Consider the following 17,441-nt stretch of genomic DNA (forward strand, 5'->3'; position numbering starts at 1 on the left):
GGGGCTCGATCACCAGACCCATGATCCAGGATCACACCCTGAGCTGAAAGCATATGCTTAGCTGCTGAGCCACCCAAGCACCCCAATTGATCATGCTTTTGGTGTCAAGTCTAAGAACTCTCTGCCTAGCTCTAGTTCTCAGATTTTCCCCTCTGTTTTGTTCTAAAAGCTTGACAGTTTTAGGGTACTTGCCTGGCTCAGATGGAGGAGCATGTAACTCGATCTCAGGGTTGTGAGCTTGAGCCCCACGTTACGTAGAGGGATTACTTAAAAAATTTCAATTTGACATATTTGTGGATCTATTGTTAGGTTCTCTTTTTTTTTTAATTTTTTTTTTAATTTATTTATGATAGTCACAGAGAGAGAGAGAGAGAGAGAGAGGCAGAGACACAGGCAGAGGGAGAAGCAGGCTCCATGCACCGGGAGCCCGACGTGGGACTCGATCCCGGGTCTCCAGGATCGTGCCCTGGGCCAAAGGCAGGCACCAAACCGCTGCGCCACCCAGGGATCCCTATTGTTAGGTTCTCTATGTGACTCCACTGACCTGTATCTCTCTTGCTTAGCCAATATCACACCTGTCTTGATTACTGCTTTATAAGTAAGCCTTCGTGTTTGGCAGACTGATTCCTCTAACTTTATCCTTTTTTTTTTTTAAGATTTTATTTATTTATTCATGAGAGACACACACATGGAGAGAGAGAGAGAGAGAGAGAGAGGCAGAGACACACGCAGAGGGAGAAGCAAGCTCCATGTAGGGAGCCTGATGTGGGACTCAATTCCGGGATTCCAGGATTGCGCCCTGCCTAAGGGAGGCATTAAACTGCTGAGCCACCCAGGGATCTCTCAACTTTATCCTTTTTAAAAAATATTTTAGTGATTCAAGGTCATTGGCTTTTCCATTTAAGTGTTAGAATAAGCCTTATTTTTACAAAAAAAAAAAAAAAGTCAGCTGAGACTGGTAGGAACTGCATTAAGATTATAGGGCAATTTGCGGAGAACTGACATCTTTACTATGCTGAGTCTCCCAATCCCTGAATTCAGTGTGTCTTTCCATTTATTTGGGTCATCTTTGATTTCTTTCCTCAGTAAGTTTTAGTTTTCAGCATACAGCTCCTATACCTGCTGTTAGATTTAGACCTAAGTATTTCATTTTCTTTGGAGCAACTGTAAATGGTATTACATTTTAATTTCCTATTCCACATGTTCGTTTTGAGTATATAGAAATGCAATTGATTTTTATGTGCTGATCTTGTATCCTGCGGCCTTACTGAATTCACTTAGTCCTGGGAGTTGGTGATTATTTTCTATGTGCTTGTTTTTGTCTCTCTTCTCCATTTGGCCCAGAGCACCTGGGGCAAGGACATTGGCACAGTGCTGGAAACACAGGAGACATACAATGAATGTTCCCAGAGAATTAAGTGATAGAACAGTACCACTTAATTCCTGTATCATTGATGCTCTGGCTGTGGAAGCCTTTGGATAAATTCAAGACGTAGCCAATTCCTAGTCCACATTCTGTCCTTGAACTACCATGAAACAAGTCACTAACCACACTCCACTTTCTGCCCAACCTGTGGGCTGAAGCTTCTCCTAAACCACAGCCCATACCAATGGCTCAGTGTTCTGACCTCACACATCCCTTTTCCAGGCCTGCAAGCACCCTCATGGGATCCTAAAATTATTCTCAAAGACCTTCCATGATACTTCTGTGTATGCCAAGGAGCACCTTAGAAAAAACCCCATCAATTTCAGTTCCAAGGACTCCATGATTATAAGCACAGGTCCCTGCCAGTCAAAACACTCTGGTCACCACTCCAGCCCTGTGGCTTCTCCCATTGAGATCAGACAGTCCTAGCTCCATGATAGCAGTGGTTCTCCTGGTGTGGTCCCCAGACCAAAAGCATCACTGGGAACTGGTGTGAAATGCAAACTTTAACCCCCCTTCCCCTGCACCCATTGCATCAGAAACTCTGGAGAATGTATCCGAGTTTCAATAAGGCTTCAAGGTGATCTGGATGCATGCTCACGTTTGAAAACCATGAGGCTATACTAATGATTCTCAGTCCTGCCTGCATATTAAAATCACCAGAGGGGGACACCTGGGTGACTCAGGGGTTGGGCACCTGCCTTTGGCTCAGGTCCTGACCCGGGATCGAGTCCCACATCGGGCTCCCTGTGAGGAGCCTCTGCCTCCCTCTGCCTATTTTTCTGCCACTCTCTCTCAGTCTGTGTCTGTCATGAATAAATAAATAAATAAATATTTTTTAAAATAATAATAAATAAATAAATCACTAGAGGATTTTTTTTATATATATATACCAGAGGATTTTTGAAAGAGGCCTGTATTAGCGGTTCCCAAACATGTCTTCACAATGGAGCCATCTGCAAACTTCAAACACTACTGGTGCCTGTGTCCCATCCCCAGAGAATGATTTAATTGGTCTGCAGGAGGCATGACCTTTGGGGTGTTTAAGGATTCCCCCAGTGATTGGATTGTTTTTTTAAGATTTTATTTTATTTTTTTAAAAGATTTATTTATTTGAGAGAGAGAGAGAGCGAGAGCACGAGTGCACACAAGGGTGAGGCAGAGGGAAAGGGAGAAGCAGACTCCCCGCTGAGCAGGGAGCTTGACTCAGGGCTCAGCTGATGATTCTAATGATTCTGGTCTAACCAACTGGCATTGACTATCCAGACAAGAATCAACCTCATTCTTGGCTGTGAGGACCACGCTGCTTAAGGAATTCCCAACACACACACACACACACACACACACAATCACACCAGCCGACTTCTCACCTGTGTTCCTGTTTCATGTCTCCTACCACCCAGAGGACCCTCCTACCAACCACCTCTAACTCGGCACATCACTGTCATCAAGGAGAGAGAGACCCCCGCCTGTCTCTTGCAACAAAACCACACTGGGGTCTCACCACCTGTTTTGAATACAATTGGTTTCTGGGATTTATCCTCACCTTTCCCTTGGAATTGGCTTTTAGTCTTTTCTTTTTCTTTCTTTTTTTTTTTTTTCTGGCCATTCATTCCAACATGGCCTAAAAATGTCATATTTCCTGAAGGTCTTACCCTAAAATGAGGGAGATACAGGGGCACATGGTGGCTCAGTTAAGTATCTGCCTTTGACTGAGGTCTTGATCTTGGGGTCCTGGGATTAAGCCCCTCACTGGGCTCTGTGCTCAGTGGGGAGTCTGCTTCTCCTTCTGCCTGCCCCCCTTGCTTGTGCTCTCTCACTCTCTATGTTTCAAATAAATTAAATCTTTAAAAAAATAAAATAAAATGAGGGAGATACAGAGATGAACAAGACATAGCTCTGGCCTTCAGGGAACCACCTATCTCCCACAGTCGATATAGCTTCTTGCAAGGTACACTTCATGCTCTATTGTCCTTGTAAAGATTCATGGTGCACATCAGACTCTGAGATGGCCTACAACCAAAAAACTAGTTTAATTTGGGTTAATGAAGCATTTCCCAAATGTTTGACTACATAACTCCCCATCTCTCTTTTAAAAGTTACATCCACTAAGTGTCCACAGAACACTGTGAGCAGGGCTAGAAACCTAGTGTCTCATCTGATTCTTCACACCTATATCCTGCCAGGTGGCAAGGCCTGTCTGCACCTGTTTTCTCTTTTTTTCTTGCACCTCTTTTCAACACATTTTCTGCTGTCACCTGCCCTGGACTGGACTCACACACCCCACCATTGCCAGCTCTCTCTCAGCCTGTCTCTGCAAGTCTCTCTAGTCCGGTCCACCCTGCACACCTCTGCCCCATGTCGACAGCTCTCTTTTGCATTAAAGCCTCCCCAGGGTGGGGATGGGGGGGAACAGGGCAGGTGAGTCAGAGTCAGGAGTGTGATGGATATGACCTCAAGTACCTGGTTGGCCACCAGCTGACTGAACTGAAGCAAGCCACTTAACCTGAGCCCGTTTCCTCATCTTTCCAATGGTTGAGTTTTGTTGTTTTTTTAAGATTTTATTTATTTATTTATTTATTTATTTGAGAGAGAGCATGAGCAAGTGAAGGGAGGCAGAGGCAGAGGGAGAAGCAGATGCCCTACTGAACAGGTAGCCTGATGTGGGGCTCAATCCCAGGACCTGGAGATCATACCTGAGCAGAAGGCAGACGCTCAACCACTGACTGAGCCACTCAGGTATCACCCCCCACCCCCACCCCAATAGTTGAGTTTAATTGTTGTGCTCATTGGCAGTTGTGGAGAACAAATGAAATCATGAGCTATGAAGTATAAGCACGGTGCCGGGTCCTCGGTGGGCACTCAGAGAAGGCCCATCTGTTCTTCAATGCCTAAGTCCTGCCTCCTCCACAGAGCTTCGTGGAACCACTCTGATCTCCCTTGCAAAGACCCACTGCAGCAGCAGTCCAGTCCATTTACCACTTGACTGCTCCCTAAACCTTTCCTCTGCCTATGTTGGTTTCACAAGCTCCCTAAGCCTGAGGGCCAGGTCTGCTTCTGGCCAATCAGTCCCTCCTTCTGTTGCCTCCACACATGTTTATGCATCTCTCCTGCTTACCTGCTCTTCTGTCTACCCACCAGACCCCACATTCATTAAGCGCAGGAACCATGCCACACTCGTACATCAGTCCTCTGCACATATCTGGCCCCTAGTGGGCACACAGTGCTTGACGGATAACAGACTCGGACCCCCACCTGGAAGACCAAGGGCCATGCTGTATGAACCTTGCCAAGAGAATGTGTTAGGAAAACAGCAAGGGCCAAACCGATCCAGAGGCCTTGCTGGCGGCAGAGTTCCTCATCAACTTCTGCACAAACAAGCCAGGAAAGAGGTCAGACTCCCCTGGCCAGAAACTGGCTGTTGTCTTCCAACTCTTTCCCTCTGCAAACGACACAGCAGGATGTAACTACTCGTTCTCTGCAGAAGCTCTCTTGATCCCTCTTGCTACAGAGTATGGGGAACACACTTGGTTCTGATCAAGTATCCCAGGGCGCCTCCCACCACTCCTTGCCCCTCATTCTCTTGGGTTAAACTCAAGTTTGGTTAATAATCACAACACACAGGGTCACTGAAGAGATTTCATAACTTGACGTCAGCGGCTGGCACCCAGGAGGCTCTCAGCGAGTGTCAGTCCTGCCCTGTTCTCTTGCCCTAAACTTAAGTGGGAAGCAGGTCAGAGGAGTGGTTCCATCTGATCTGCTGAATAATAATGAAATAACTGACGTCTTGTGTTATAGAATAGGGGTTCTCCACCAGAAGCAATTTTGCCCCTTTTGGGGTCATTTGGTAACATCTGGAGACATTTTTGATTGTCACAACATGGGGAGACCGGAGGTGAACAGAGGCCAGAGATGCTGCCAAAAATCCTATAATGCACAGGACAGATTCCCTCCCCCACCAAATAATTACAGATTCCCAAGTGTTAGAAGTGTGAAGTGGAGAAACCCTGTTCTAGGGTAAGAGAACTCAGAGGTCCTGACCATCTGTCCATGTTGCCTTCATCGCTGCTTGAAAAACCCTGCTCTCTAGATTCAAATGTAAAAGGCCTCCCTGGAGGCACTCCTGTCCTCCAGCCTTTGGCCGTCTTCCCCGAGTACACATACAAACCTTCCGATGCCAGTGGACAGGATGGCAGTGGAAGTCTTTAGTTCCTCGTACAGATCAGCGCCATTGGAGGGGAAGGCTGAGAACTGAGCCAGCAGCACCCTTCTCAGGGCAACCAGGGCCTGTGGAAGGGGCAGGAGCAACTCAGGGTGCCGCCAGGGACACTGGTTCAACCCAAAGCAGCCCAGAGTACGGGGCAGGCGGAGGAGGGGGCATCCCAGGGTCTCACCGGCTCCACCACCCTACTTATCAACCTCTGGGAACCCTTCGCTCCGTTGGCTCAGGGCTGAGCACGTAGAGACAGCCAGGGCTGGAGAGTGGAGCTCAGCAGCTCACCTTGTAAGACAAGCCACATGTCTGGGCTACGGCCTCCAGGTCTGCAGAAGCCAGGTCCACCACTGAAAACAAAACACACGTGGTTGGTTGACGCGCAGGAAGGGAGGCTCGGGGCCTCCCACGCTGGGCTTCGCCTCTTCACGCAGCGGGCGGGGTGGGGGCGCGCGGGCTCGGGCGGGCGGGCGGGAGGCCTAGGCAGAAGCACAGAGCCCCAGGGCCTGGCGCGGCCGGCACCCAGCCCTGGGCAGGGGGGCGCTGGGCTGGCCGCACCCCGCCTGCCTCCCGGCCTGGGCGGGGCGGGGCAGGACGCGCACCGAGGGGCCCGGCTGGGTGGCGCGCACGCCGTCACCTGTCCTGACCCCGCGGCTCCTCAGCTGCAGGACAGTGTCCTGGGTGAGGCCCGGGCACAGCCCGGCCCTGAGCACGCCCATGCCGCCCGGGGGCTCGGCGGGGCCGGGCTCGGGGCTCTCGGGCCACCCTCTGCAGGGTGGGCGCGGCGCTGGCACGGAGGGGGCGGCCTCCGGGGTCCTCGCCCGGGTCCCGCCGCGCCCGCCGCGCTTCCGCCTTCCAGGCGCCAGGGCCTGGCCTGCAGCGTCACCTGCTGGCCGCGCGGCGACAGGGCGATGGGGGCGGAGCCCCACGCGGGCCAGAGCCACCCGGCCCCGCCCCCGGCATGGCCCCGCCCCCTCACCGGCCCCGCCCCTTCACTGGCCCCGCCCCCGCGCCCGCGTCCACCTCCACCCGACTCCCCCCACGCGCGCTTCTGTCCCAAGCGCTGCGCGTCCGCCTTCTACCCGACCGACCTTCCCTGCCCGAGACGCCTCCCTGTTAGTGACGAGGACAGCCAAGAGGAATCGAAGATACCGGGTAATTACAGATTGGGTGGCAGGTGCTAGGAAGCAGCAGAGCGCAGAGAGGGCATCTGCGTTTCTATTTTTGAAGAAAAAAAAAAACCAACACATTATTTTTTGGATGAATAAGACAACAAAAACCCTGGTGATTTGGAACATAAAAAAAAAATATGATGTGGCATTTTAAAATGTCCTTTGCTTTGCCTCGTCCTCTGGAAGTCCTAAAGCAACTTGACTGGGTTACCTCCTCACCCTCCTTGAGGCGGGGGCTGTTTTTATCCACATGTCACAGAGGCGGAAACTGAGGCTTGGCCCGTCAAGGCGCTTGCCAAAGGTTAGACAACCTGCAGGTGCAGAGCCAGTGTTAGAGGAGACAAATCCACACGCGTGAAAAGCCAGTGTGGTGTAGACAGCCGCTCATCCTACTCCCGAAGTTGCGTGTAGGTTTTCTGATGGTAAGGTGGTTTCCTGGAGAACAGAAAGATGCCTGGGCCCTATTTGTATTCCTCTGCAGCACCCACCATTGTCACTCAACACATGAAGACACTTTCGGGTGAAGATGCAACACATTTAAGAGTTCTAGCAGTAAAACCTGGCTGTATGTGGGCTGTGAACCCCATGAGCCATCTGGACTCTCCCTGTGCATAGGGACATAGTGGGGGGTTGCTGCCTAGGATTTCCAGATATAGAGTCTCAGCATTCTAGAGACAAAGTCCCCCACTCCCAGAGACCCATGTCAGTCCCGTTTGTCTCCCAGGGCCCCTGCCACCTCCCACTGCACCCAGGAGTCTTCTCTCACCACCCTGCTCCTCCTTCCCAGAGCAGCTCCAAAGGGAACAGATGGTTAGCATTTTCAGATCTTCAGAGAGGGGCAGGGCTGCAGTAATCACAGAGCATTAGAACCAGAACGGGTCCACAGGGTGACGTAGTCTGTCCCTTGTAGCCCACTCCTGACATTGGCCCTGGGCAGCAGCAGCTTCAGCTCAAGGGGGAGGCTGGCCCCTAATTGTTACATTCAGTGATGATTATGAAGTCAGCTCATTGCATCCCCATCCCACGCTAACTAAGGGCGGGTCCGCTGCTCCCAGTTTCTTTCTGCTTCCTGTCAGCTGTGTAGTGAGGCTGTGGTCCCAAACAAACGAGATGGCATCAGAGACGCTATGTAAAGTGGGAGATGGGGAGGAGGCCATGCTGAAGAAGGAAACCCTCAACGTTCTGAATGCACTCAATCAAATGTCGAAGCCCTTTCCAAACCCCAAGTCTATGAACAGGACCGTCACTACCAAAGGACTCCCACTTACTGCAAGGGGCAGTTTGGTTAACTTCTTGCAGGAAGATGCCATCAATCTACCGTAAGACCCAAGTCTGGTCCTTTTTCCCCTTCCTAAGGCCAGAGGAGAGGGGCGGGGAGAGGAGCTTAAAGAAGCAATGATGCTTCCTCCACCTGTCACAACCCATCCCTGGACTCCTTGGGAAGAGCATGTGCGGAAGTCACACTATTCCCTCTCCCCCCCGCCCTTTTTTTTTAAGATTTATTTTTTTTTAATTCATGAGAGACACACAGAGAGAGACAGAGACATAGGCAGAGGGAGAAGCAGGCTCCCTGTGGGGAGCCTGATGCGGGACTCAATCCTAGGATCCCAGGATCATGACCTGAGCCAAAGGCAAACGCTCAACCACTGAGCCACCCAGGTGCCCCTGCACTATGGATTCCTGATCCCAAATCAGTTCTTGGAGGCTTGGAGGCCTCCTACTCCAGATGGCCTTCTGGGATTAGTCAGAGCTTTGTGGACGGTACTTCTCCTGCTTTGTCTAGCTATGGTCCTCACCACTCCCACACACCCCCATACAGACAACCCACTCCATTCCCTGATGGTGCCTCTTCCTTATTCCTCCCTTTTGGTGCATTTGCCTGCCTGATTGTGTCCCCCCTATAGTCTGCCTACTTTCAGCATGAAGTTTACTGTTCCTCCTCAGTGATTCTGGGTTCTCTTTAGCTCATTCAACAAAACTCTGAGCATCTGCCAGGTGTCTGGCCTAATGTCAAGTTCTGGGGATGCAGAGCTGAAAAACACACCACCTGCTTTCAAGGCGCTCTCAGCCTGGGGCATGTGTGTTGGGGGATGTTAGGAAGAAGCAAGAATAATACAGCATGGTCTGTGCTGGCAGGACACCTTGAGGAGCCAGAGGGGGCTGTCACTGTTTTTGAAATTCTTAATAATTTTGAGGAAGAGGCCCCACAAACTATGTAGCTACTCTTGATTACTTGAAGGGGATGTGGCATCCAGTCAGAGGACCTGTAAGTAAGCAGGGATAGATAAAATAACATGCTTGTAGGAAATGTCATGGTGTGGTAGGAAAGTCTTGGGCTACGAGCCCAAATTCAAATCCAAGTTCTACCACTTAGGTATATGACTATAGACAAGTTAATTACGATCAAGCATCTTCAGTCCCTCATTTGAAAAATGGGGGGGCTAACACCCATCCAGGGGGCTGTCATGAAGATCATAAAGATTTTTGTCCAGCATATAGCTCAATGCTTAGCTGCTTTCTGCCTCCACTTCAATCAACACTACTGTTTTATGGGTGTGTTTATAAAGATTATTTATTTATTTATTTATTTTAGAGGGAACACATGTGAGTGGGGGGAGGGGACAGAGGGAGAGAGAGAGAGAATCTCAAGTGGGTTCCTGGGGAGCCCAACATGTGGCTTGATCCCACGACTATAAATCATGACCTGGGCCAAAATCAGGAGTCAGACATTTAACCAACTGAGCCACCCCGGTGCCCTAGCACTGCTGTTTTGAATAAGTGAATATAAAATAGAGGTTCGGGATCCTTGGGTGGCTCAGTGGTTTAGTGCCTGCCTTCCGCCCAGGGCGTGATCCTGGAGTCCCGGAATCAAGTCCCACATCGGGCTCCCTGCACGGAGCCTGCTTCTCCCTCTGCCTGTGTCTCTGCCTCTCTCTCTTTCTCTGTGTCTCTCATGAATAAATAAATAAAATCTTTAAAAAAATAAAATAAAATAGAGGTTCGGGATCCCTGGGTGGCGCAGCGGTTTAGCGCCTGCCTTTGGCCCAGGGCGCGATCCTGGAGACCCAGGATCAAATCCCACATCAGGCTCCCGGTGCATGGAGCCTGCTTCTCCCTCTGCCTGTGTCTCTGCCTCTCTCTCTCTCTCACTGTGTGCCTATCATGAATGAATAAAAATTTTAAAATAAATAAATAAATAAATAAATAAAAATAAAATAGAGGTTCATGGGATGCCTGGCTGGCTCAGTCAGTAAAGCATGTGACTCTTGATCTTGGGGTTGTGAGTTCAAGCCCCACATTGGGTGTACAGATTGTTTAAATTTTTTTCAATCTTAAAAAAAAATAAAATAGGGATTCATTAGGACAATCTGAAATATAAATGACATCAACACTCAGACTCTTCAGCCTACAAAGGACCATCCATGATGAGGGGTCATCTACAAATGTTTACTTTACCAAAGGCTAGCCTAGAAGCTTTGGGCTGATCAGGATTTCTCGGAGGGCTGGAGCTCAAGAAAAATTTGGCAAATCCATCACCTATGAAGCCAGTGGCTGGCCTGGATTGAGGTATCTGGTGGTAGGGGAGGTGTATTGGTTGTTGGATCTGGCCAGAGCAGCCAGGGAAATGGAGCAGGAACCAGAGAAGAGGAACCAGAATATGCCAGAGGCAGATGGGACTCAGAAGATTTGGGTCTAGTTCCAACTCACCATGTGACCTTGGTCAAGGTACTTGGTCCCTAACGGCCCAGTGACTGCTCTTGCTTTATCACTGCTCTTCAACTATGGAGTTGTGATCCATTAATGGGTCAGGAACTCATTTTAGTTAACGGAGACCAGTGTTATAAAAATGAAATAAAAGAATAGAACATTCCAGGGGTGCCTGTTTGGCTTAGTTGGAGGAGTGTACAACTCTCTAATCTCAGAGTTGTGAGTTCAAGCCCCACGTTGGGTGTAGAGATTATTTAAGCAAATAAATCTTAAAAAAAAAAATTCCAGAGCATATCACAGAGTAAGTACTGGTTTGTGAAATGTGTTTTCATTGGCTGTTGTTTTTTTAAATATTTTTATTTGAGAGAAAGAGAGCCAGGAGCAGGGTGAGGGGCAGAGGGAGAAGCAGATGCCTCGCTGAGCAGGGAGCCTAATGTGGGATCATGACCTGAGCCAAAGACAGACACTTAAGCGACTAAGCCACCCAGGCGCCCATAGTTGTTTTTTTCTGTTGTTGTTTGTTTTTAAGATTCTATTCATTTACTTGAGAGAGAGAGAGAGAGAGCATGTGAGCAGGGGAGAAGAGGGAGAGGGAAAAGCAGACTTCACACTAAGCGCAGAGCCTGCTGGGGGGCTCAGTCCCACACCCCTGAGATCATGACCTGAGCCAGATTCAAGAGTGGCCACTTAAATGACTAAGCCACCCAGGAGCCCCGTGTTTTGGTTTTATGTGTATGTTTAAGTATACTAGGTAATATGTATTTCTTACGTTGGGTCAAAATTAAAAAAAAAAAAAAAGATTTGAAAGCCAAACTTTTTGGATTCTTTATCAGTAAACAACACAAAATTAAATAGTAAGGAAACATGTACAAGGTTTTTCTTTGTAGTAGCAAAGAATTGGTAACAATACCAATATCCATGTAATGAAAAGTGTGCAACAGTTAAAATGAACCAAAGCTACATGTATCAGTACAAACAGTGTTGGGGCACCTGGCTGGCTCAGTTGGTGGAGTGACTTTTGGTCTTGGGGTCGTGGGTTTGAACCCTATGTTGCAGGTAGAGAGATTACGTAAAAATAAAATCTTTTAATAAAATAAAAATAATGTGGAGTAAAAAAAAACAATGAGCTGCTGATGAATTTATTTATGTGAAGTCTTAAAATAGGCAAAATAATAGTAGATGTTGCTTAAGGATAGTGGACATCTCTAATGAACCTATGGAGACACACATGGAATGATAAACATAAAATTTTTTAAAGATTTTATTTATTTATTCAAGAGAGACACGAGAGGCAGAGACATTGGCAGAGGGAGAAGCAGGCTCCTCACAGGGAGCCTGATGTGGGACCCCGGGATCACGACCTGAGCTGAAGGCAGACGCTCAAGACGCTCAACCACTGAGCCACCCAGGCATCCCTAAACACAAAATTTGAAATGTACTCTACTGGTTACCATGGAGCGGGAGGATACAGAGTGGGGTGGGGACAGAAGTGTCCAGCGAGCTTTAACTGTAATGGTGAGACTGTAGTTCTGAAATTGGATAGTGGCTAAGTGGAAGCTTAATATATCAATCTTGATTTCCTCACTTTATCATATATTCGTTTTATTTTTTCCAGTTTTGAGATATAATTGTCATATAACATATCAGTGTAAGGTGTACATGATTTGATGTGTGTATGGGAGGTGGTTGCATAGTTCAGATTCCTTCTGTCATCACAGTTAAAGATTTTCCTCTTGTGATAAGAATTTTTATTTACTTTTTAAAAAGATTTTATTTATTTATTCATGGGAGACACACAGAGAGAGAGGAACAGACACAGGCAGAGGGAGAAGCAGGCTCCATGCAGGAGTCCCACGTCACTCCATCCCGGGTCTCCAGGATCACACCCTGGGCTGAAGGCAGCGCTAAACTGCTAAGCCACCTGGGCTGCCCATGATAAGAATTTTTAAAATCTGCTGTCTCAGTAAGTTCAAATATACAATACATTTTTAAAAGATTTTATTTATTTTTTCATGAGAGACAGAGAGAGAGAGGCAGAGACATAGACAGGGAGAAGCAGGCTCCCTGCTCCCTGCCTGATATGGGACTCGATCCTGGATCCCGGGACCATGCCCCAATCCGAAGGTAGATGTTCAACCACTGAGCCACCCAGGTGTCCCTACAATATAATATTATTAACTATAGTTCTCATACTGTATATTATGTATATTATGTCCCTGCTAATGTATTACTCTTGATTATCTTGTATAGGTCTAAAATATTTAATAATTTAACAAAATTAGAATGGAAGAAAAAGGTTTTGAGCAATTATCCCAATATATGTAAATCTATGCAGAGTATTGTTAATTTTACATGCCACATATTAATGAATATTGCTAAATGTTAGAAAACCTAAGTAAATCAATCAGTAATTACTGTTAAACCATGAAAGTGAATATTAGTAAGGCTTAATTATTTTTCTTTTGGATACTTTTAGATATTTTTCCATACCCTGCTAGATTGGCTTGGGCATTTCCCCAGAGGTACTTGCACTCCACTTTGGAAGGACTTTAGGTTTTAGCAGTGTCTCAAGTTACGGTGCTCTGAACACATGCCTCAGAATTATCCTAAGATCTTGTTAAAGATCTCGTCCCAAAGTGGGGCAGGGACCAGGAATCTATTTCTTAATAGGTGCACTGGTGGTTTTGATGCCCTGCTACAGGGTGGTACGGATGTTCTGAGCTATTCAAAGCAGCTGGGGATTTTGGCAAGTCAGGTACAAGGCCTGCCCTCGAGGAGCTTCCAGGCTGCGTGGGCTGGTGTGGCCTCCTTCAGCAGCTCACCCGTCTCCCTCCCACTCAGGAAGCCGATGCCAGTGGAGGACTCTGAATGCAGCTCTGACGACACCAGCATTTCCCCCATCTCATCCACCTTGCTGAATCCCATCAAACTGGCTGTGACCCAGCCCAACAGCAGCTTCTTTGCAGGGATGCTAGAGGGCGAGCTGAACAAACTCAGCTTCTCCTCGATTGGCAAGGATACAGAAAAGAAGGACCTGGCCCTCTGCCCCCAACAATCCAAGTCTCAAATGGCCCCTGGGGGCCTGCTGGACCTTGACAACCCTGAACTGGACACAGACACCTCGTCGACACCCTCAGAGTCCTCTGTGGTCATGGATGTGCCGGAGGCACCCTTCATCTGTGAACACACAGTCAGCGATTCCACGGCTGTGGTATGTTTCCCTCTTGGTGCATTCAGCAAGGGCTTCCTGGCCGCCCCCGTGTGCCAGGCTCTGAGCTAAGCTCGTAGGGAGTGTGAAGGTGCCTACCACCTGCATCCTACCCTAGAGCTCCTGGCTCAGGAGAGAAGCCATGTCTGGTAGGAACTCCAGTGCCAGCTAGAATGGGTGTGGTGCTGTAGGAAGAGCTCAGACCAAGTGCCACCAGGAATTCAGAGGGAGAAACATTACATCCAGGTGCAGGAAAAAGCTTGGTGGCTTTGGTAACATTTGAGCTGGGACACACAGGGAGGATTTAAACATCTAGAGATGGGAGAATGGCATTCCATGGAGGGGCTGACAAGAGCAATGCCTCACAGGCGGGAAAATGTGGGAGCACACAGCCGGGTCCCAATCTAGGGCTTCTCGCACTTTTCTGTGCCTGCACATCCAATCATCTTGTTAAAAAGGAGATTCCTGGGCCTCATCCCTAGAGATTCTGATTCAGTAAGTCTGGGGTGGGCCCTGAGAATTTGTATCCGCTCAGAGGTCCTACAATGTTAGGCTACCTTACAGATTTTTTTCCGTAAGCAATAGAGGACAGACAGCTTTTGCAAAGCTTTGTATCTGGTGGTGGATGCAATTTGTGCTGTATTTTAGGAAGATAAATCTGGAAGTCCCAGATGAGCAGTGTCTCAAAAGTGTGGTTCTCAGACCAACAGCATCAGCATCCTATGGCAACGTGTTTGAAATTTAAATGCTTTTTTTTTTTTTTTTTTAAGATTTTATTTATTCATGAGAGACAGAGAGAGAGGCAGAGACAAAGGCAGAGGGAGGAGGGAGAGGCAGGCTCCACTCAGGGAGCCCGACGTGGGACCCAATCCCGGGTCCCCAGGATCACGCCCTGGGCTGAAGGTGGCACTAAGCCGCTGGGCCACCGGGGCTGCCCTGAAATTTAAATTCTCGTCCTCTCCGCCTCTACCTTAGGCCTACTGAACCAGAAACCATGGGGGCTGGCAATCTGTTTTAACAAGTCCTTTAGGGTATTCTGATGCACATCCACTTTTGAGAACCACTGGCCTGGATGGAGGGGAGAAGGAAACCAGACAGGAGGCAGCAGGGCCAGGAATCTGCAGTGTTATAAAAACTCCCTGAGCTCCTCAGCCAGGTGTGGCAACCACTATTGTAGCAAAGTATGTGGGCTCTGGAGCTACTGGTTTGAACTTTGGCTCTGGTGCTGTGTGTGTACACAGGCCAGCCACTCACCCTCTCTGAGCCTCATCTGCAATGAGAAAGATGGACAAGATGATCTCTAAGGGCCCTCCCAACTAGTCTTGGAGAAATATGGGATGGGGGCACACTCTGAGGTGGGTGGGGCTGCCCAGGGAGAGTCACCTATGCTGCAGGCCGGGAGTGCCTTACACCTTCCATCAGACCTGCCTTGGCCCCAAGAGGGGCAGGGGATGGGAGTGGGGCATTTAGACCCATGGCTGAGGGTGGAAGGGGAGGGGAGGACAGCCTGGAGCAGGTCTGAGGAAGCCTGGCGGGGTGGGGGGACTCTCTTCCTCTAGATTTCCTGGACCTATGCCCTGGGCAAGCAGCAGGTCAGTTTCTACCAGGTCCTGTTGCAGGAAGTGGCCAAGACAAATGATAATGAGCCACCCAAGGCAAAGAATCGCCCATGGATCTTCAACAAGATCTTGGGCACCACCGTCAAGCTGATGGAGCTGAAGCCTAACACGAGTTACTGTCTCACCGTCCGTGCAGCTAACACAGCTGGGGTGGGGAAGTGGTGCAAGCCCTACAAAGTGAGCCCTGGGAGAAGAGGGCCCGGTGAGGGGGGTGGGCCAGGGAGAGGTCTGAGCCAGGGGTTTTGGAGGCTGGGGACACCACTATGCCCCCATGGCTCATCTTCCTGCTGGCTTTCTGCCTAGGAGAATGAGCACAAATTCTAGTCTTTCATCTGGGAGGCTTAAGGATTAAGCCACTCCAGGGTGCACTGGGAATGCAAACTAGTATATTCATCAGCATCTCTGTAATGTTCAGCTCCCAAGGCCATTAGTTTTGGGATTCTTCAGCTTAGTACCAAGAATTGAGTGGGCCAGGAAAGTGAAGGGCATTGAGAGAAATACAGGGAAAAGGCGAAAGGGGGACAAAGAAAAGGGAGTAGGCAGGGGTGTGGGGGAAGGCTTGAGGACAGACAGCCTTGTGGTTGGAAACCTCACATTACAGGGAAGGCATAGGTCCGTACCTGTTCTGGGTGTCCATGAACAGGTGGTAAGGCCATGCAAGACCCCATTTGGCAAACAAAGCTGAGGTAGGGTCAGGTCTGGGAAGGAATTCTGAGAGGTTTTGCTTTATTTCAGTTTGCAACCGTGGCCACTGACTTGAACAGCTTCCCTGAGAACAGCCCCATCCAGATTACTGTGCAGCGCAAGGAACCCCAGAGGAAAACGGTGTCCATCGGGCTAGAGGATATGCGGAAGCTCGAAGATCTGGAATACCTATTTCCCTACTAAAGCGGGCCCAAGGAAGTCCCTTACCTACCTTCAGCTTCAGCCCAGGGCTCTCAGGAACAGAATTGTGAAATGGACCACCAGCACTATGCCAGGGAATTGCTGATCACCCCGCCCAGGGCCTGGTGCAGTGGTCCCCAAACTCCACTTCTGGGTTGGGGCTGAGGCTAGACAGGAGCCCCATTCACCTGGAGACGCCACAGGCCAGGCCAGGTCTGCCACTGCCCACAGCTGCTAGGCATCCCCCTCCCCAGATTTGGGCTGGGTCCAGATCCCTCATTAAAGCACTGCAGGTCACCCAGCACCCTGAATTCTGCTTCATGCTGACAGCTGGGCTAGCTGCCATCTGCCTTCCTAGCTTCTGCCGGAACCAAGAGTCCAGGTTGGGGGGTGGAGAGGCAATGGGATGTTATCCACACCTACTGCCTGGCTCTGCTAACATCACCACTTTCCCACATGAGGAAGAAATGTTATTTTAGGACCAGGAAAAAGAGCAATACTGGCAGAGGTGGTGGCAGCCTGTAGACTGTCAACATCAGACTTCGGCCCTGGAAGGACAGAGTGCTCAGTTTAGGAGCACAGTCTGATTTGATCCTGGTTTTTCCTGGATGTGAGAGCATGGACAAACTGTTTAAGCTCCCTGGGCTAATTCAGGGATGTAAGAACTCTAAAAGTATGACAGTGGGGTTACCTGAGGATCACATGAGCGCACAGCAGGACAAGTACCTCCACAGGGCACCCCCTTTACCTTCATGCAGTCTCATTGCAGGGACATGCAACAAAAGAGACCAAGAAGAACCAGCTGATATGCAAAATCCTGAGAGCACGGTGTGGGGAAGCGGTGGGGAGGAGGGGAGGAACAAGAGGTTAGAAATGCCGTGGCCCTGAGCAATCCATACAAGGACAGTTTAGAATCTAACCTGGGAAGGTTGCCTGAGATTTGAAACAGAAAGTAGAGGCAGGATGGAAGGCAAGATATTGGTCAAAGGTCTGAGGACATCCAGTAGGGATTCCCTTCGATCGTGAAAGTCCTCATGGGCCAAAAAGACTCATCCTCCCATGTCAGGCCACACCCACTGCTGCTCCAACTCTCACCTCTGTGAGCTCTGGGACAGCTGTCACCTTCCGCTCTGTACCCCGAGCCCAGCACAGTGGTCGCTGCACTGTGGGGCCTCAAGAAGAGTGCTGCGTGTGAGAGGGGCTGAGGAAA

General features: G+C 49.2%; 2 protein-coding genes and 1 long non-coding RNA gene across 6 annotated transcripts in view; 1 reads left to right on the forward strand and 2 right to left on the reverse strand.

Moving 5' to 3' along the window:
* RAD51D (RAD51 paralog D) overlaps positions 1 to 6,483 on the reverse strand; it is a 17,550-nt gene extending 11,067 nt beyond the window's left edge. The window contains exons 1-3 of one of the 4 annotated variants that reach the window (XM_072779521.1): positions 6,277 to 6,479; positions 5,928 to 5,989; positions 5,595 to 5,713 (exon numbers count right to left, since the gene is read on the reverse strand). In XM_072779521.1, coding sequence (XP_072635622.1) covers positions 5,595 to 5,713; positions 5,928 to 5,989; positions 6,277 to 6,358 — 263 coding nt within the window. In that variant the 5' untranslated portion in view covers positions 6,359 to 6,479. Of the gene's footprint in view, positions 1 to 5,594; positions 5,714 to 5,927; positions 5,990 to 6,276 lie in introns of all 4 variants that reach the window. The other 3 variants (XM_072779520.1, XM_072779519.1, XM_072779522.1) reach the window with 3 other exon arrangements.
* A 197-nt stretch (positions 6,484 to 6,680) lies between these two features.
* Positions 6,681 to 8,280, reverse strand: LOC140606312 (uncharacterized). The gene is made up of 3 exons (XR_012008654.1): positions 7,578 to 8,280; positions 7,023 to 7,246; positions 6,681 to 6,857 (listed from the first exon to the last, which is right to left on the reverse strand). It is a non-coding gene; the product is annotated as an uncharacterized lncRNA (long non-coding RNA).
* Positions 7,867 to 16,535, forward strand: FNDC8 (fibronectin type III domain containing 8). Its single transcript, XM_072779524.1, has 4 exons — positions 7,867 to 8,130; positions 13,361 to 13,730; positions 15,287 to 15,523; positions 16,082 to 16,535. The coding sequence occupies exons 1-4, from the start codon at positions 7,922 to 7,924 to the stop codon at positions 16,232 to 16,234; spliced, it is 969 nt and encodes a 322-aa protein (XP_072635625.1). The 5' UTR covers positions 7,867 to 7,921; the 3' UTR covers positions 16,235 to 16,535.
* Positions 16,536 to 17,441: the final 906 nt, after the last annotated feature.

The sequence above is a fragment of the Canis lupus genome, chromosome 16, assembly GCF_048164855.1.
Source record: "Canis lupus baileyi chromosome 16, mCanLup2.hap1, whole genome shotgun sequence".
NCBI lineage: Eukaryota > Metazoa > Chordata > Mammalia > Carnivora > Canidae > Canis > Canis lupus.